Below are 20518 nucleotides of genomic sequence, written 5' to 3'. Positions count from 1 at the left end.
AGAGAAGATAACTGAGAAGGAAGTTGAGGAAGCGATAAAAGCAATGAAGAGTAGAAGTGGGAGGGTCAACGGGAGTTGTGGGAGATATGTTGAAGGCAGCGGGAAATTGGGGTGTGAAGAGGATGACAGAGATCTGTAATCTGGTGGTGAAAGAAGGCCGCATTCCAGTGGATTGGGAACTGCGTACCCTCGTCCCTCTATACAAGGGGAAAGGTGACCCTCTGGAGTGTGGCTCGTACCGAGCGATAAAGTTATTGGAGCATGGAAAGAAGGTATTGGAAAGGGTGTTGGAGACGAGAATAAGGAAGAAGGTGAAGATCGACGAAATGCAGTTTGGATTTATGCCAGGAAGAGGAACGACAGACGCGCTCTTTATTGTGAGCCAGTTGCAGGAGAAGTACATGGAGAAGAGGAAGAAGTTGTTTCTTGGGTTTGTTGATCTGGAGAAAGCATTCGATAGGGTTCCACGCGAAGTATTGACATGGGCATTGAGGAAGTTAGGAGTTGAGGAATGGTTGATCAGAGTAGTGATGGCAATGTACAAAAGAGCGCGCACAGCTGTAAGGACGAAGGACGGGAACAGTGGTAAGTTTGAGGTGAAGGTAGGAGTGCATCAGGGGTCTGTACTAAGACCACTACTATTTGTAGCTGTGATGGAGGTGCTGGCTCAGAACGTAAAGGAGGGTTTACCGTGGGAGTTGTTGTATGCAGATGATCTGGTGTTGATTGTGGAAAGTATGGATGGACTGAAGGAAAAGATGTACAAGTGGAAGGAATGTATGGAGACAAAAGGTCTGAAGGTGAATATCGGAAAGACGAAGGTGATGGCATGTGGTAAAGCATGTGGTGAGGTGGAAAGAACTGGGAAGTGGCCATGTGCTGTGTGCAGGAAGGGTGTCGGAGTGAACTCCATTCAATGTACAATGTGCGCTGAGTGGGTTCATCAAATATGCAGTGGTCTGAGAGGGTCATTAACCAGTGTGGCAGCTACATTCAAATGTAAGGTGTGCACAGAAGGAGCTGCAGATGGAGGAAATGTTGAGTTGGATCTTGGAGATGGCGTGAAGCTGGAAGGTGTGAAAACATTTTTCTACCTCGGAGACATGCTGAATGGAGAAGGTGGATCAGACTCGGCAATGGTTGCTGGAGTGAGATGTGCATGGAAGAGGTTTTGGGAACTGAGTGGCATGCTGATGAGGGGAGTGTCGTTGAAGCTGAAGGGAAAGGTGTATGCTGCATGTGTGAGAAGTGTTATGATTTATGGGAGCGAGACATGGGTAATGAACGTAGAGCAGCAACGAAAGCTGGAAAGGGTGGAAATGCGAATTGTTCGGTGGATGTGTGGAGTATCGTTGAGAGAGAGGAAGACAAATGATGAATTGCGAAAGATGATGGGAATAGAGCCTGTGATTGATGCTGTGAAGAGGCACAGGTTGAGATGGTTTGGTCATGTGTTGAGGAAGGATGAAAGTGACTGGTTGAGAAGAGTGATGGAAATTAATGTAGAAGGAAGTAGAGGACGGGGAAGACCGAGAAAGACGTGGCTAAAGATGGTGGAAGAAGAAATGCGGGCAAGGGGGTTAACAAGGAGGGATGCAGAAAATAGGGCAAAATGGAGAAGATTGTCATGGGGACCGCAAGGCTAACCCCCGCTCTAGCAGGGAAATTGGCCTTAAAATGCATGTTGTGCGTTGTTGTGTTTTTACTTTTGGTGAGGGAACTATGTTTTGAGTTTTACAATTCAAATGAAGTTGGACACAGGATGTTGTGAAATTAACATCATTTACAGCAATCCTTCGAGTTTTATTGTAACAGCCGTGGGACTGGTAAGCGAACAGAATTTGAGTCCCGTGGGTCACGTCAAAACTAAGTCTACAGTCCCGAGCAAATTACCGGACCTATTTGTCAAGTCACAATACTCGTGACAATGTAGCCAACTGAGTGATGCGCCAATAGGCACTTGCGACCTTCGTAATCTGGCCGAGCAACCGTAGATCACGAGTACTCTGAGCCGGATTGAGCCAGCTCGTCTAACGATATCAAAATCAGCAAATGAGATCAGCACAACAAGCAGAGTCTAACACTGAGAACAAGTACATTTATATAACAACTAAATGGCATGGGAGAAGGATTACGTGAAGCAATAACAAGAAGTATGCAATAAACAAATATAAATGAATCAGTAAAGTAGAACAGCACTCGGTGGAGCGCATACCTCCGCCACATTGAACAGTTTATGTTTTGTATCCCACTGATAGGCCGGATCTGGATCTGGACCTTAACCAAAATCGAATCGGCTTGTTCTTGTGACCTAACCAACTCGTCCACCTAGTTTTGTCATAATCCGTCCACAACGTTTTGACATATCCTGCTCACAGTCAGACAGACAGCGAGGGGTGAAAACATAACCTCCGTGCACCTTCAGTGGCGTCGTAGGTAATAAACCAGGTTATAACCCTTGCAGCCCTCAAACAAACCAAACTCGCAGATTTCTTCATGGTTCTTATTCTAGGGCCCTTTTATGCACTCGACAAGAATACATTACAGGGATTACAGAACAAACAATGATGCCGATAGGTCACTCTCAAACCCGGAGGCAAGCTGTGCAGGAGTCCTGGTGCAGAGTTTTCAGGAGCTCTGGAACAGCATTTGTCTGTCCGTCCGGTGTATGCATGTATGTCCCTCACAAGCGTCCACCAATCAGAGCAGAGGATCTGGTCACATGACGGGGGACAGCAGATCCTCTACTCAGCAGATCCAAGCCCGGCTACACCGTTGTTAGACTATCAATCTTGTTTTCGGTAGTACAGTTCTTGTAAGGACTGGTACACTTATTGCTATCTTCATTGGTGCATCAATGTCAGTTTCCTTCCATATTTAGAAACTGCCCTGGCATTGAATCCATCATTTCACTTATGGTTGTTGAACAACCTAACTTATCCATGTTACAGTACAGTGATACAGTTCATTGCCAGTCAACATTTACATAATTTTTTATTCCAGAAACATTTTGTTTACTGTTAACAACTCAGCGTTCGTTTTAGTAACACACACACTTACTCGCCAAAAAAACAGTATTATGAATTTATTTTGGTTCCAGGGATTAGACGTTACGACGTTGTTTTTTGTTTCATGACATTACGACGTTACGGCGTTGTTTTTTCAAGTTGCAAAATGCAATTTTCATTAAGTCATGAATAATACACCACCATAAAGGCCTGGCCTAGCACTAGACGTAACGCCGTCTTACTACACCGCCATCTTACTAAATCCATTATTCCGACACCTAGCGTCTGACATTAGGCCCATCTCCTACGGATAGTCAGATACTAGCCGAAACCCGTGGAACATCCATGGAAGGGAGGATGTGGTGTATGGATAGAGTGTACCATTATGGATGGCATAGGGGATTTCCTTGTCCGAGTAAGAGTTAGGAAGAAAGATGAGAATGAAGAGTGCGTATATGAACAACGATCGCCGACACCGGCACAAATGCATGCTCTGGATTGTCCACTCGGTGGACGGCTTGCTTTCGCCTTCGCCTGTCCAATCAGCGGACGGCTTGCTTCGCCTTCGCCCAGCAGACGCCAATACGATGGCGTCGTAAGATGGCGTGGTATCAGCCGTTAATCGGATGCTTTTGGGCCCCAACGTCGGCTAATTCAGATTTTTCGAGTATGGCTGTACGTGATAAACAAAGAGCGCGGTTCGTAGATCGTAAATCCATTAGTGCCGTGGGCATCGGGTCACTGGGTGCGGCGTAAAAGGGATAACAAAGTCGAGTCCTTACGCTATTATTATATAGATATGGGTTGTGTTGTTGAATTCTGGATGCCAGGATGACGTACGTGCGCGTCCGTGGAGGCCTAGCCCAGCGCTTAACGTAATGCCGTATTGACATCCCAGCGAAAAGGGCGTGACCTACAAAGGGACGTATGGATGGACGGAGAAATCCGGTTACTTTAAAATATAGATGGTACCAGCTGGGCTATTTAACTTATGCAGAATTTATAGTATAAATAACAACATGTGTGTGCGTGCGTGCGTGGGTGCATACGCACGCGCACGTCCAAGACATAACCTTTTTTACTATTTGAGCTTTTCTCAACAAATTTTCAACAAACCTTTATTATGGGAATATGGAGAAAATATTTAATAATTCGGTCCAAATGTGAAAGGGCAAAGTCATAGTGAGTAACAATAGCCCTCATTAGCCCCACCGCAGCGCGTCAAGTGCGAGACCGCCGGGATTTTTTTCACCTTGGAGATGAGTTCTGGGAATGGGGTTGCTAGGGGGGGGGGGGGGGGGCTGATTACATGTAGGCCACCTCCCTGTAAACTGTTTATTTCTCAGCTGGAAAACAATCAAAAGTGTTCGGGGCTTATTTGCAAACTGCAGCGTGATAATGATAATGGTCGTGATTATGTTTATACATAATGCTAATGATAATGGTACACTATGCGTCTAGCGCAAGATGGCCGGCTTTTTAAAATCGCTTCCATGTTTCTTTATTTATCTACTTTTACTTTATTTATTTTAGCGCTGTTGTCATGCTTTTTGTTGTTGTTGTTTTTGTTTTATTAATGGTGGTTAACACTTGTTCATTAATGGTTATCAAAAGTCTCTCTCACACTCTCACTCTCTCTCTGTCTCTCTCACACTCTCACTCTCTCTCTGTCTCTCTCACACTCTCACTCTCTCTCTGTCTCTCTCACACTCTCACTCTCTCTCTGTATCTCTCACACTCTCACTCTCTCTGTCTCTCTCTGTCTCTCTCACACTCTCACTCTCTCACTCTGTGTCTCACTCACACTCTCACTCTCTCTGTCTCTCTCTCTCTCACACCCTAACACTCTCACTCTGTGTCTCACTCACACTCTCACTCTCTCTGTCTCTCTCACACCCTCACTCTCTCTGTCTCTCTCTCTCTCACACTCTCACTCTCTCTGTCTCTCTCTCTCTCACACTCTCACACTCTCACTCTGTGTCTCACTCACACTCTCACTCTCTCTGTCTCTCTCTCTCTCACACTCTCACACTCTCACTCTGTGTCTCACTCACACACTCACTCTCTCTGTCTCTCTCTCTCTCACACTCTCACACTCTCACTCTGTGTCTCACTCACACTCTCACTCTCTCTGTCTCTCTCTCTCTCACACTCTCACACTCTCACTCTGTGTCTCACTCACACTCTCACTCTCTCTGTCTCTCTCACACTCTCACTCTCTCTGTATCTCTCACACTCTCACTCTCTCTCTGTCTCTCTCACACTCTCACTCTCTCTCTGTATCTCTCACACTCTCACTCTCTCTCTGTATCTCTCACACTCTCACTCTCTCTGTCTCTCTCACACTCTCACTCTCTCTCTGTCTCTCTCACACTCTCACTCTCTCTCTGTCTCTCTCACACTCTCACTCTCTCTCTGTATCTCTCACACTCTCACTCTCTCTCTGTATCTGTATCTGTATCTCTCTCTCTCTCTCTCTCTCTCTCTCTCTCTCTCTCTCTCTCTCTCTGTCTCCGTCTCTCTGTATCTCTCACACTCTCTCTCTGTATCTCTCACTCTCTCTCACACTCTCACACTCTCTCTGTATCTCTCACACTCTCACTCTCTCTGTCTCTCTCACACTCTCTCTGTCTCTCTGTCTCTCTCACACTCTCACTCTCTCTGTCTCTCTCTGTCTCTCTCACACTCTCACTCACTCTCTGTATCTCTCACACTCTCACTCTCTGTCTCTCTCACACTCTCACTCTCTCTCTGTCTCTCTCACACTCTCACTCTCTCTGTCTCTCTCACACTCTCACTCTCTCTGTCTCTCTCACACTCTCTCTCTGTCTCTCTCACACTCTCACTCTCTGTCTCTCTCACTCTCTCTGTCTCTCTCACAATCTCACTCTCTCTCTGTCTCTCTCACACTCTCACTCTCTCTGTCTCTCTCTGTCTCTCTCACACTCTCACTCTCTCTGTCTCTCTCACACTCTCTCTGTCTCTCTCACACTCTCACTCTCTCTGTCTCTCTCACACTCTCACTCTCTCTCTGTCTCTCTCTGTCTCTCTCACACTCTCACTCTCTCTGTCTCTCTCTGTCTCTCTCACACTCTCACTCTGTGTCTCACTCACACTCTCACTCTCTCTCTCTCACACTCTCACTCTCTCTGTCTCTCTCACACTCTCTCTGTCTGTCTCACACTCTCACTCTCTCTCTCTGTATCTCTCACACTCTCACTCTCTCTGTCTCTCTCACACTCTCACTCTCTCTCTGTCTCTCTCACACTCTCACTCTCTCTCTCACACTCTCACTCTCTCTGTCTCTCTCACACTCTCTCTCTCTGTCTCTCTCACACTCTCACTCTCTCTGTCTCTCTCACACTCTCACGCTCTCTGTCTCTCTCACACTCTCACTGTCTCTCTCACACTCTCACTCTCTCTGTCTCTCTCACACTCTCACTCTCTCTGTCTCTCTCACACTCTCTCTGTCTCTCTCACACTCTCACTCTCTCTGTCTCTCTCTGTCTCTCTCACACTCTCACTCTCTCTGTCTCTCTCACACTCTCTCTGTCTCTCTCACACTCTCACTCTCTCTCTGTATCACTCACACTCTCACTCTCTCTGTCTCTCTCACACTCTCACTATCTCTCTGTCTCTCTCACACTCTCACTCTCTCTGTCTCTCTCACACTCTCACTCTCTCTCTGTCTCTCTCACACTCTCTCACTGTCTCTCTCACACTCTCACTCTCTCTGTCTCTCTCACACTCTCACTCTCTCTCTGTCTCTCTCTGTCTCTCTCACTCTCTCTCTGTCTCTCTCTCTGTCTCTCTCACACTCTCACTCTCTCTCACACTCTCACACTCTCACTGTCTCTCTCACACTCTCACTCTCTCTCTGTATCTCTCACACTCTCACTCTCTCTCACACTCTCACTCTCTCTGTCTCTCTCACACTCTCACTCTCTCTCACACTCTCACTCTCTCTGTATCTCTCACACTCTCACTCTCTCTCACACTCTCACTCTCTCTGTCTCTCTCACACTCTCACTCTCTCTCTGTCTCTCTCTGTCTCTCTCACTCTCTCTCTGTCTCTCTCTCTGTCTCTCTCACACTCTCACTCTCTCTCACACTCTCACACTCTCACTGTCTCTCTCACACTCACACTCTCTCTCTGTCTCTCTCTGTCTCTCTCACACTCTCACTCTCTCTGTCTCTCTCTGTCTCTCTCACACTCTCACTCTGTGTCTCACTCACACTCTCACTCTCTCTCTGTCTCTCTCACACTCTCACTCTCTCTGTATCTCTCACACTCTCACTCTCTCTCTGTCTCTCTCACACTCTCACTCTCTCTCTGTATCTCTCACACTCTCACTCTCTCTCTGTATCTCTCACACTCTCACTCTCTCTGTCTCTCTCACACTCTCACTCTGTATCTCTCACACTCTCACTCTCTCTCACACTCACACTCTCACTCTCTCTCTGTCTCTCTCACACTCTCACTCTCACTCTCTCTCTGTATCTCTCACACTCTCACTCTCTCTCTCTCTCACACTCTCACTCTCACTCTCTCTCTTTCTCTCACACTCTCACTCTCTCTCTGTCTCTCTCACACTCTCACTCTCTTTCTGTCTCTCTCACACTCTCACTCTCTCTCTGTATCTGTGTATATATATATATATATATATATCTCTGTCTCTGTCTCTCTGTATCTCTCACACTCTCTCTCTGTATCTCTCACACTCTCACTCTCTCTCTCACACTCTCACTCTCTTTCTCTCACACTCACACTCTCTCTCTGTCTCTCTCACACTCACACTCTCTCTGTCTCTCTCACACTCTCTCTCCCTGTCTGTCTCACACTCTCACTCTCTCTCACGCTCACTCTGTCTCTGTCTCTCTCTCTCTCTCTCTCTCTCTCTCTCTCACACTCTCTCTCTCTGTCTCTCTCACACTCTCACTCTCTCACACACTATCTCTCTGTCTCTCTCACACTCTCTCTCTTCTCTCTCTCTGTCTCTCTGACACTCTCACTCTCTCTCCCACGCTCTCTCACTCTCTCTCCGCGCTCTCTCTCTCGCGCTCTCTCTCTTGCGCTCTCTCTCTCGAGCTCTCTCTCTCCCGCTCTCTCTCTCGCGCTCTCTCTCTCTCGCGCTCTCTCTCTCTCGCGCTCTCTCTCTCTCTCGCCCCCTGCTGGCCGTTTGTTGTTGGGCGTGGCAAGATGGCGTGTGCTCGTGTTTGTGTGTTGTAGCTCCTGGCTCGTGTTGTTTTCGTCCTCTCCCCACCTCCCTTTTTACCTTTCCCTCTCCTTTGTTTTTTTCCTTTTGTACTTTTGTCGTGGCTGTTGACCTTTTTCCTCCCTTCCTGCTTCGTTACCACCTGTCCCTCTTTTTCCCCTCTTTCGAGACAGAGAGAGGGAGAGCCAGCACGGTGAGGGATTGTTTAAACCACGTTTTTTCCTAACGTGGTTTAAACCGTGCTTTCGTATTTAGTTATTTAATATATATATTTTTTCTATTCTTTTTTTAGGATTATACAAATCTATTTGCTTTCACTTCGTTTCTCCTTTGACGATATGGCTAATAGGAGTAGCCAAAGGCCTGCCGATCGTGTTACCGATGAGGGTTTGTCGCGTAAGCACGGGCTGTGCCTTGTCCCGCCGGAGGGAGTTGAAATGGATGACATTTTGCTCGCGATTGGGGATTTGATCGACGTGAGTAATATTCGTGCCGCGTCCCGTATGAATCACAAAATTGTGGTATTTGTTTCGCAAATAAGTCTGGCCGATATTGTTGTGCAGAATGGCTTGACCTTGGGAAACGATCTGTTTGTTCCAGTGTCGTCGATGGACACGCCGGCAGTTAAAGTCATTCTGAGCAATGTTCCGCCTTTTCTAGGAAATGAGGAAATCCTACACAAGCTCGGTGAGTTTGGCACTGTTGTCTCTCGAATCATTAGGGTTCCTCTACGTACGAGAAACGGCAGGTTGAAGCACGTACAATCGTTTAGACGTTTTTGTTTTGTTGTTTTAAAAGACGCAGCGAAGCAGTTGAACACCTCCCACACCTTTAAAGTAGGCGAGCATGAATATAGAATCTTCATGGCGACCGAGACCTTGATCTGCTACGGATGTGGAGCACACGGACACACTAAGCAGTATTGTCCAGACGCCAAGAAGACACGCTACAGCAGCTGGGTCCGCCCCCCCCCCCCCCCCTGTGACTGATGCAGTGCCCCCCGTTAATGAGCCTGGTGGGGTACAGAGATCCACACCAGAAGACCAGGGTGTGGCAAGTGCTGGCGGTGTTGCTGAGGTTAGTGCAGCAGCGGAGCACCCAGTCGATGTGGACAAGAGGCTGCAACCTCAAGATAATATGGTTTTTGAGGAGGTATTGATGAAAGGCACCGAGGCTAAGAGGAACCTAAAACGTACCTTTTTGAGCGCAGAGGTGGAAGACAAAGGTAGCAAAGTGATACTCGTACAAACAAACAGTATCTCAGACTATCCTGATGATTCTCGGCAAGCTGGGCAGGGTGGTGACAAAACAGAGGAGAGTAGGACTTCACCCCTTGCTCTTGTTGAAGAAAATCAATGCACCAGTATTGGTTGTGATGATGGCACCATTGTCCCTTGTGACAACGAGCAGTCCCAGGGCCTGAGTGACAACGGTTGTTGCTCACATCCGGTTGTAACGACCAAGGATGATGGTCTCAGCAGACCTATAATAGGCAGCAGTGGTGGCACAGATGTGCCCCTGGTGATGCAACAAGAAGACTGCAGTGGTGATGACACAGAAGGTGTGCCAGCTCCTGACACACAACAAAGGAGTTTCAACGTTGATGTGGTTAGGGAGCTGGATGAGGAAGCTCAAAGCCTTGTGTCTGTGAATGATAATCAAGGAGAAGAACAGATGGAAGCAACAAAGGAAAACGTCATCAGTTTCCTAAACGAGACGTTTAGGCAACGCTATGTTGTGATCAAAGACCATTTTCCCGATGTGAAAACTTTCATCAGGGCTGCAAGACCCCTCCTGCAAAGAAATGACCCAATGGAAATCTCGGAGGCCCAATTTCAGCGTCTTCGGAAAGTGGTCACAAAGGCGAATAAGGAATTGCAGGCGGAGGGTGAGTTACCTTTGTAAATGGCATTGCAAGAGATATGTATCGCATCCCTGAATATCAATGGGGGTTGTACCCCCTTACGAAAAATTCAGACGATTCAGGCAATGGAGAGGGTGAAAGCCGACATCATCCTGATACAAGAGACTCATGCTACGAACACCCTGGTTGCTGAATGGGGAAAACTTTATCGAGGGCAGTGGTGGTTGAGTGGTTTTCCCACACCCAAAGCTGGTGTTGCCATCGCCTTAAGTGATAGAATCCCTGCTCGGAAAATTGTCTTTAAGGAAATTTATAAGGGACATCTGATAGCGGTGGAATTCTATTGCAACACACAAAAGATCATCATTGTGAACGTATATGCACCGAGTGAGCCCATGGAAAGAAGAGTGTTCTTTTCCACTCTGCATGACTGTAAAAGGAATAGATACAACTGCTTTCATCTGTATTGCTGGTGATTTCAATTGCACTATCAATCCTTCTGTAGACAGGACCGGTCATGAACCCCATCCGGCTTCTACGAAGATTTTGGAGAACATCATCAAGAATCATCATTTGAAAGATGTTTGGAGGTTGCAACATCCAACTTCATGGTGCTTTCCTTGGTGCAGATGCCATGATGGGAGGATATCAATGGCAAGGCTTGACAGATTCTACGTGAATAAGCCAATGCTAAATGTGATGGCCACAACCCAGATACTCCCAACTGGTTGCACAGACCATTACCTGGTTTAAATTTGCCTCTGGCCTCAGGTGGTAGTGCGTATTGGTCACTTAACACCCACCTGCTGAATGATATGAAATTCAAAGATGCTTTTTGAGCCGTGTGGGAAAGAATTCGGTCCTCCAAATTTGAGCATGCTAACCTTCGACTGTGGTGGGACCTCGCAAAGGGTCAGGTCAAATCGTTCTGTCAACAATATAGTCTTTATGCCACTAAATTGCAAAATCTCTTGATTGAATCATTAAAGGCTGAAATTGCAGCCCTGAAGGAAAACATTAATACGGCTGGGAAAGACACTACAGGTGACCGGCTGTTATGGACTAAAAAGGCAATCTTGACTGAATTGGTACGGCAGCGGGCAATGGGCACCCTGGTACGCATGAGAATGAGTTATTTAACGTTGGATATGCCAAATAAGGACTTTTTTTTGTTTGGAGAACTCGTTGTTTGGAGAACATTGTTTGGAGAACTTTTGGAGGATAAGTTTGGAGAAAAAACCACAACAGATTCACAGGCTACGTGCTGATAATGGGTCAATAGTGACCTCCCAACAGGAGATTAAGTCTGTTTTGAAGTGTTTTTATACAAACTTGTACTCACCCCAGAGCATAAGTAATGAGACCTTGCAGGAGCTGACTACTGGGCTTCCGAGACTTGAGGAGGACCAGCAACGCACACTGAACATGTCAGTTTCAGATGCTGAACTTGAAACTGCTATGCGGAGCTTGAAGGATGGTAAAGCCTCTGGGATTGATGGGTTGCCCGGAAGGCTGCCCGGACACTCAACTGGTCTAGAACTGGCGGCCTGTCTCATTGCTGTGCGCGGATTGCAAGATTTTGTCGAAGGTTTTAGCAAACCGTTTGGGAACTGTGTTCAGCTCTATTGTGCACCCTGACGAGACCTACTGTGTACCAGGAAGGTCAATTTATGATAATATATTTTTGATAAGGGATATTATTTCTTGTAATAAGTACTTGTGTGCCAGTTTTGGGTTGTTGTTTCTTGACCAAACAAAGGCTTTTGATCGAGTTGATCACACATATTTGTTTTCTGTTCTGGAGCGGATGGGTTTTGGCAAAACTTTCATTTCCTATGTCAAGCTGTTATACACTAACACCTTCTGCATGATGAAAGTAAACAACAGTTTATTTTCACCCTTTTCTTTCCGACGGGGTATCCGTCAAGGTTGTCCCCTTTCTTGACTTCTGTATATAATTGCCCTTGAACCACTCTTAGCATCCATCAGGCAGCGAATAACTCAAGATGTGGGAGCCGTTTTTGGATCAAGATTTGTGGTCACAGCTTATGCTGATGATGTTTGCGTCCTGATTAAATGCCCAAGTAGTGTTGCTGCAGTGCAGCGTTGCCTTAAAGATTACTCTGCGGCCTCTTCCGGTGAAGTAAATTGGAGCAAGAGTGTAGCCTTATGGTGCTGGTCAGATAACCTTTCTTTAACACTGCCACCATCACTCCCACAGAATTTAGAGTGGAAAACAGATGGGGTCAAATATCTTGGTGTCTATCTCGACAACTGGGAAGTAGAAATGAAGAACTGGAAGGAATGATTGAAGAAATTACACACCGGTTGAAACGATGGGAAGGACTGCTGCGATCTCTTTCTTATAAAGGCCGCACTCTTGTCATAAATAACTTGATAGCAGCAAGATTATGACATAAACTAATTGCCTTGCATCCACCCAAGGAGTTGATTCAGGCCATCCAGCGGGTCATGATAAATTTATTTTGGAATGGATACCACTGGCTTCGGCCTCAAATACTGTACCATCCTCGGAAGGAGGGTGGACATGGAATTGTGGATGTGTCCGCCAGGCTTATGGCTTTTCGCCTACAGTCTGTGCAACGTCTGTTGTATGCTGAAAAGCTGCTCTGGCGCCCAGTTGCGTTTTTTTTGCTGCAACAAGCGGGAGGCCTGTGTTATGATAGGCACCTGTTCCTGGTGAACCTTGACCGTGTCTCAATCCCAATTTTTTATCAGGGTTTGCTGAAAGTTTGGAAAGGCTTTGGGGTTCACCGTTGCCTTGAGGCTTATAATTGCCAGATGCTTATCCAAGAACCTATTTTCTATAACGTGTTTTTTCCATGCATTCCTCATAGTCCGACTTTGATTAGGAAATTTACTCAAGGAGGAGTTGGCAAAGTTTGTGACCTGAGGGATACATCTGGGACAAAATGGATGTCTGCTGGCAGGGTGGCGACCATTCTTGGTTTAAGATCTGTGCGTGTTGTCAGCCAAATTATACGCATCGTCAAGAGGAAGTTTAAGGAGTTAAATATTGGCTGGGAAGGTGTAAACAATATCGAGGATTTTCGGCTGTGGTTCCCTGAAATTAAGGTGCTCCCAGCTCTCCAGTCAAATGGTGAACTTGTATCTCCTTTTCATTTAATAATAATAATAATTCATTTATTTTGTATAGCGCTTTTCCAGAAGCCCAAAGGCTGGTAACAAAGGCGGGTATTCACAAGCTCCTTCGAGGAAACCAAGCATCACCCTTCTCCGGAGTAACAAGAGTGGCCTTGTGGTCATAAAGCTAGGGCCAGGGTCTCCTGCCACTGGAGATTAGCACATTGGGCTCTCCCTACGAACACCTTTATTCATCACTTTGATAGCTCAGTACCGGTAGCATGCCCCTTCTGTGAACAGAAGGAGGATCTCTTTTATGCCTATGTGAAATGTGAAAGACTAATACCTCTTTTCTCATTTCTCACACACCTTTTTGATCAGTTGTGTTTTCCTTTCACTTCACATTTTTTTATTTTTTGGTGTACCTTTCAGACCTTCCTACACGGACTCTGGTATTCTCCCAAACTTCTTAGTCGCTATAGCAAAATATGCAATATATAAATCAAGTATAATATAAATTGATAATGGGCATGGGTTTGATATTGTTCCTATGTTTAAAGGGCTGCTGTCTGCAAGAATAAGGTTAGAGTTTGATTATTGTGTGGCGAATTAAAATGTCAAACTCTTCGAGTGCAAATGGTGTATTAATGAAGCCTTGTGTTGTGAATGAATTTAATTTGGTCTTTCTTTTCTAATAATTACATTAATAACTGTTGTTTTTTTCTATTTTTCACTCCTGTAAAATTTGACTTGACCTGGTTTGTTTTTGTGAAATAAATGGTGTTGCAAATTCAAAATTCTCACTCTCTCTCTCTCTCACTCTCACTCTCTCTCTCTCTCTCTCTCTCTCTCTCTCTCTCTCTCTCTCTCTCTCTCTCTCTCTCTCTCTCTCTCTCTCTCTCTCACTGATGCACTGTCTTTATTTAGCTGCTCAGATGATACGCAGTATGGACATGACTGTAAAACCATGTGAAGACTTCTACAAGTACGCCTGTGGTGGTTGGCATCACATGCACGTCATCCCAGAACAGAGCCCCCAATACAGCAACTTTGACATCTTGAGGGAACAACTCCATATTGTCTTGAAAGGTAAGCAGCGGCTTGGAAAACGAGCTCGGAAAGAAGGAAAATATGAGACGTTATACTTCTTTGATAAACAACCTATCGGGGATTATTGAATGAGTGCCGTAGTGGATACGATGAGCAAATGTCATTGAAAGAGTAAAACAAACTGACAAACTGAATATGTGCGATCACCAAGGGTAAGCCTCCCCCGGAGCCTACAATCCAATGATGTCCATATTTTGTTGACTGCCATTTGACCTTGACCTTCAACATTTAGGGACAGACTGCAAATTAATAAAATGTGTCCCCATCTACAATCAATCCATAAAATTAAACATCATGAAAATCGCAGGAATATAATTCAAGTTGTGAACAAAAAGGTGTTTTTTTTTGTTAATTAGGTCACAATCCGAAAAAAGTAGGTCAAGGACACAAACCAAATATCAGGTGCACAATTTCAGTGCAGGTACGCTATTATAATGCAAGAAAATCTTGAAGGCCAAGTGGTGTTTGTGATCCCACATCTTACTATAATTCACCAAATGTCCGTCCGACTGTCTGTCTGTCCGTCCGTTCGAAGGTACCGCAAAAACAGCTGAACCGATCGCAACGATATTTTGGGTGGGTAATCCTGGGATCCGCTGGAGTAAAATAGGGTATATTGTTTTTCCAATTTCAGCTTTGGTCTCCAGCATTTTCATGTTTGGACTTGTTTTGCAAAAACATGCATAATGTTTGCTTCGCATCGCAGTGACTGCGAGCACCAACATGGCGGCTGAAAGATTAACTTGTATGTACATCTGATTACTTGACAAACGTACTAGAGAAAACAAATCGTTTGGGCAATGGGCTCTCCAATATTCGACGTGATCACGGTTTGAATTACGTAATGTAACGTTTGTGACGATGTTTTCATTGTGACGATGTTGTGACGATGTTTGTGTTCACGGTAGTGTTTGATGTGACGGTGTGAACGTAATTTCGTAATGTTTTTCGTTTTTATTTTCGTAATCGTTTAATATACGTTTAATGTTTAATGAACGTTTAATGAGCGTCAGAATAATGTTTAATGATCATGAAATGAATGAATGAATGTAATGAATAATGCCATGGCGTCGCGTTGGCAGCAGCGACAATATAAAAATGTTTGCAAAGAACTTCAAAGAGAGAAAAGGAACTTTTATCAGCAATGTCGTCTATCCTGAAGTTCTAAGCTGAAGAAGAGGTACAAAATCATTCCATTTTTTTTCCTAAAGAAAAGCGTACAGTTGAAACACGATGGAATAATATTTACCGATATGAACAGTAATGTGGTTTTTTTGATTGAAATTTTAAAAATACTGTTTAGATTTTGATGGATTTGCATGTGATATTTAACAGATGTTTATATAAATCGTTTAAATAATCATTTGCGCCTCCCATTTGAAGCCCCGCCCTTAGGGCGGGTACCGTTGCTAGTTGGCAAAATTGAGCGATGACAAAAAAACGCATGATTTTGTTCAGTCCACCATTTGACTTTAACCGTGAACCCCGAAGGGTACGATGTAAATGAAGTGTAAATGCAACTTGCTCTAGGCTATCTAGAGAGGGCAATTTCGTTCTGATTGGACAAGCCTTAGTCGAGGTTTTGTCAAAAATGTCTAATTAGGTCATGACCTTGGAATTAGGTTAAGGTCAAAAAATATGTCAACCCCATCCATATACTTTTCACTTATATGAAATTTCATCTACTTCCTCCTTTTCTTTAACCTTTTCCCTTTGGACCTATTTCGACAATTTACATATCTTCAAGCAGCACTCTAACATTGGACAGCTATAACAATAACGTCAATTTTTCACTGTTCTCAATGACCTTAGCTGATGGAGGACGCTTTCGTAATGAAGATTCAGTTTTACATTTGCTAGTGACCTGTGATGCAGACTTGTTTTTGCTTTTCCTTTCTGCTGTTTGTTCTCTTACCCTACTGTTGAGGATCTTGCCTTGATTCCGTACACTCAAGCTGACCGAGAGTCATGGCATTTGTGATCCACCCATGCATGGAATGGCCGATGAGTGCATACTTTTGGAAATACAGATGGAAATGTATTTCCTTTCAACTGTTGATTAAGTCTTCTCAGCTGAGGGTTTACATCCCAAGTGGGGAATTATCATCAAATTCAAAGCTCTTCCCATTTTCGAGGCAATACGATGAAATGTTTTATTGCCTCTTTTCCGCAACATCTCTAACTCTATGGTGACTCTAGCTGTCGTGTCCTGGTCCTTATGAGGATATACAAACTTATTTCATGAACAATGATTGAGTAACGGTATTGTGTGGAATACACAAAAACAGTTGAAGTCAAAACCTTTGAGGGTGTCAATGAGTTTCCTTACAAAGGATTCATTGCAGGAGGATGCCATTCGGCCTGGCAAAGCTTGCACAATGTTTTCCAGCCTAAGATTGGCTGTGTTCTATCTATACTATAAAAGGAGCTGTGTGTGACCCTGCGAGTTCCAGACCCAGCTATACCTTTATACTGTACAAGCTGTGTGTGCATACTGGGAGAAAGCACGAATTCCAGTGCAGAGAGTAGATTCCTGTGAGCACCAACTTTTGAAGTTGTATGATGCCTACAAACTGGTAAAGAAAAATAGAACCAAGACATTCGAAAACTATAGAGTGAAGGAGCAGATGTTCAAAGATGATCTTCAATCCCTCTTCGATAGCTCACCAAATGATGCGCTTGAGAAAATGACGAATGAAGAAGGTATTTGTCAGATTTCTGGTATTTGGTATTTGTCAGAACACCTTTCTGCATTAGGTCTTTTTGATAGCTGGGTGGATGATGAGACAAAGGCAAAGATGGTGAAGAACTTCAAGCGGACTCCAAAGTCAAACAATCTTCATAGGATAGATGCTAAAGCCTTCAGGCTTTCTGACTCAGTGGACACCTACATCACAGGTCGATCTCTTGAATTATTTGGTGTTGTCATCTCAGAGTCTGACAAAGAAGTATCACTGAGTTTTCTGGAAAAGGAGCCACACCTCTGGAACACAGACAACTCATACCAAGAGCTTGAGAAGAAGATACGCAGCATGAAGGTTATCAATGACTGTGCTGAGCGAGGTGTTGCTCTCATCCAAACTTTCCATGACACTCTGACCAAGAATGAAGAGCAGAAGCAATTTGTGTTGAGAGTTGTGAAACTTCATCGTGAAAACTTTCCAGTGTCAACCAAAGCCATCTTGTCAAAGAAGTAGGCAATGTTTTGAAACACAAGTTTCTGAAAACAATGTTACGTAAAATCATTCAAATTACGTGTATTCTGATGTTTACTTTGTTTTAATTGTTCCGATAGATTTGTTTTATCGTCTCTGATAGATATTTTATATTTTCTGATGGATGATTTATTTTTTCCGATAAATGATTTATTGTCAAATTAATACATGAATGTTTAATCTACTGTTTTGTTTTAAATCTTAATTTGACTATATGAATGAACATTGAACAATGAACAATGAACAATTGAACATACATGTACACTGTACAATGGTACATACATGTACATTGTACAATGGTACATTGTACATAATTATTTATTAGTTTACAAACAAACAACAATAACAATAATAAATAATTTGAGTAATTGAAAATAGATAATTATCTATGAATTGATGTATGAAGCTAAAAATTATGTATCTTATTATTCATTAAAATTTGTCAACATTTTGAGCAACCTCTAAATATTGTTCAATCAAGCTCAAATTTTCACCACAAACTACTGTCTTCAATAGGAATAGGGGCAGGCTTGTGGAGAAATGAAAGTCCAATCTTCAAATTTTTGGACCACCCTAATATATATATATATATATATTTATTATATATATAATATTGTTACGGTACGCGGTTAAGGATGTTATATTTGCCGAGCGGAGGCTCCGCGACCGAACAGTTGTTCCCCGACTAAACCCGATTCACCCAAACGTTGGCCGTATCGCGCCACAGATACTCAATGTGGAAAAGACTAAGACGACGAATGCAAAGAGGAAGAAGAAGAAGACGTACAGAAGAGTAACGGGGTTTATTATTATTTACACACATAAGCAAAAAGAGCAGTCACGGGTATTTACAGCGGACATGAAAACGCAGGTGACACAGTGAAAATTACTAGCTTATACAGACTTAGTTACTACCCAGGACAGCACGAACAAAACAAACTCATGTACGCAAATGGGGAACTTGCAGGCAGGAATGGCTGGAAAGGATGAGCAGGTGGGATCACAGGGCACAGCGAGCAGGTCCACTCCGGGCGGGAAGCGGGGAGCCGGCAGGTCCTTGTAATGCGCTTTACAGCGCACGCCGGCAGCTCTTGGTATTCGGCTTTACAGCGCACGCCGGCAGGGTCACTCGCTGCCCCGTCAGGGCTTCACGCGGCTGGTTGAAACGGGGCTGGACTCATCTGCCGTATCTCTTTGCAACTCGTTCGTAAAAGTTCCTCTGCTTTCTCTTGGACCCTTTCTTTGTCGTGTACCTCTCCACGCAGCTCAGCTCATATTCCCTTCCTCTCACTTCTCTCCAGTGCGGGACTGACACGCCCCCTTCGGTTTCGGTACCGCCCTCCTCCCCCGTGCTCTGTTTCGTGACCTTGTATGGTAATCCCACGGGCTTGTCTCCTTATTTGGGCATGGCGCCGACGGCACGCCCCTCGTGGCGAGCCACGGGCTTGTTTCCTTATTTGGGCATGGGGCTGAACAGCCCCGCCCTTCGTGGTGCGCCCTGGGCTTGCCTCTCCCGGGCGACCCCGCCCCTCCTGTTCAAACAGAGCATGGAGCACATATTCACTATAGCAGCGAAATGAGAGGGCGTGCACCCCACGCTTGTGAACTGCTTTACCCGCAGATGGAGAGGTTGGCTGGGAAATGGGAGTATTGAAGGGGAGCTTTTCTTAATTGATTCGGTGCAATGGAGTATTATTCTAATGGAAGACAAGGCCTTACTCTAAAACACATAATAAGATATAAGCTACTGAACAAGGGTTTTATCGGGTCCTGCAATGTGGTGTTTCATGGAATAACTACCGGGACGCCCTTTTTACCTTTACACAACTCTGGAGGCAGGAGGGGTCATATTCAACCAAGGTTACACAACAATTTACCACTACAATACACACAATTTAAAAAATGCAATCCTCATATCCACAACACTGCACCCTCCTCCTCTTATGCACGTACCGGGCCTACAACTTTTATTTAGTGTGACACGTAGGTGTAGTTCCCTCTACTTTTAACCTGACCCTGAGTGCGACAGTTTTAAAACATAAATAAATGTGTCCCGCTGCTCCATTGCACCCTGCCTAACAGACTCACGCCCACAGTTAACCGAATTGCGGAATGGTCTTCAAACTATACACTGACTGTGGGGAGCATTATATACAGTTGACGCTACTTTTATTTACAAAACTAACCCAGGACCTGTGATTGTTCTTTCTGGGGGGGAGACAGTCTGCTCTGCATCGACGCACCATGAAAGCACCCAAAACGCACCAACACACCCTCAAGCACCAATCGGTGCAGTCACCACTGTTCATCAATGTTCATGAATAAAAATAACCAAACAACCCCTAACCCTGCAGGTGATCTTTTGCTCTTCGGCTCCCTCTGCTGGCTATTATTATTTCTTCCAGTTGTTGTCTTTTTCCTTTGCTGGCAGCCTATTTGCATTAAAACTTGCACCCAACGTGTCCCTTTTATTTATTTATGGCCCACCAGGCCGACTACGTGTGGTTCACCTGTGGGGCATCGGTGCCCTGTGGCCAAGGTCCGCCAGCAAGATTTCGGGCCCTCATGGCCGGTTCCAGCAGAGGGGCCATGCCCCAACCCATGGGGTCTATAAGTGGTGCTCGGCCACAGGCATGTGGTCCATAATGTGGTGCATCGATGCAGACAGCTGGTTCTGGGAGTTCCGGGCGCACAATGGCCGACTCACGCATGCTCCCCTTGGCGCCCAATGGCGCACAGGTCATGTGGGAGACAAAAGGGGGAAGACAGATGAGCGAGGGGTAAGGTCACAAGGGTACACATCAATAAGGCAATGCAGGGCGAAATGCGTACGGAGAGCGAAGTGAGAAAGCTCGTGTTAGGGTTAGGGCCAGCAAGATTTCGGGCCCTCATGGCCGGTTCCAGCAGAGGGGCCATGCCCCAACCCATGGGGTCTATAAGTGGTGCTCGGCCACAGGCATGTGGTCCATAATGTGGTGCATCGATGCAGACAGCTGGTTC

General features: G+C 45.0%; 1 protein-coding gene across 4 annotated transcripts in view; it reads left to right on the top strand.

Annotated features, from left to right (window-relative positions):
• The window catches only part of LOC137430407 (membrane metallo-endopeptidase-like 1), a 159941-nt gene that overhangs the window by 16245 nt on the left and 123178 nt on the right, over positions 1 to 20518 (top strand). For all 4 annotated transcript variants that reach the window (XR_010985050.2, XM_078780661.1, XM_068121266.2 and 1 more), the window contains exon 5: positions 14121 to 14282. Coding sequence is in view for 3 of the 4 variants with exons in the window: in XM_078780661.1 (XP_078636787.1) it covers positions 14121 to 14282 (162 nt within the window). In the remaining variant the exon portion in view is untranslated. The remainder of the gene's footprint in view (positions 1 to 14120; positions 14283 to 20518) is intronic.

Source organism: Myxine glutinosa, chromosome 6, assembly GCF_964187855.1.
Source record: "Myxine glutinosa chromosome 6, kmMyxGlut1.1, whole genome shotgun sequence".
NCBI classification, from domain to species: domain Eukaryota; kingdom Metazoa; phylum Chordata; class Myxini; order Myxiniformes; family Myxinidae; genus Myxine; species Myxine glutinosa.
This window is presented reverse-complemented; position numbering and strand designations above follow the sequence as displayed.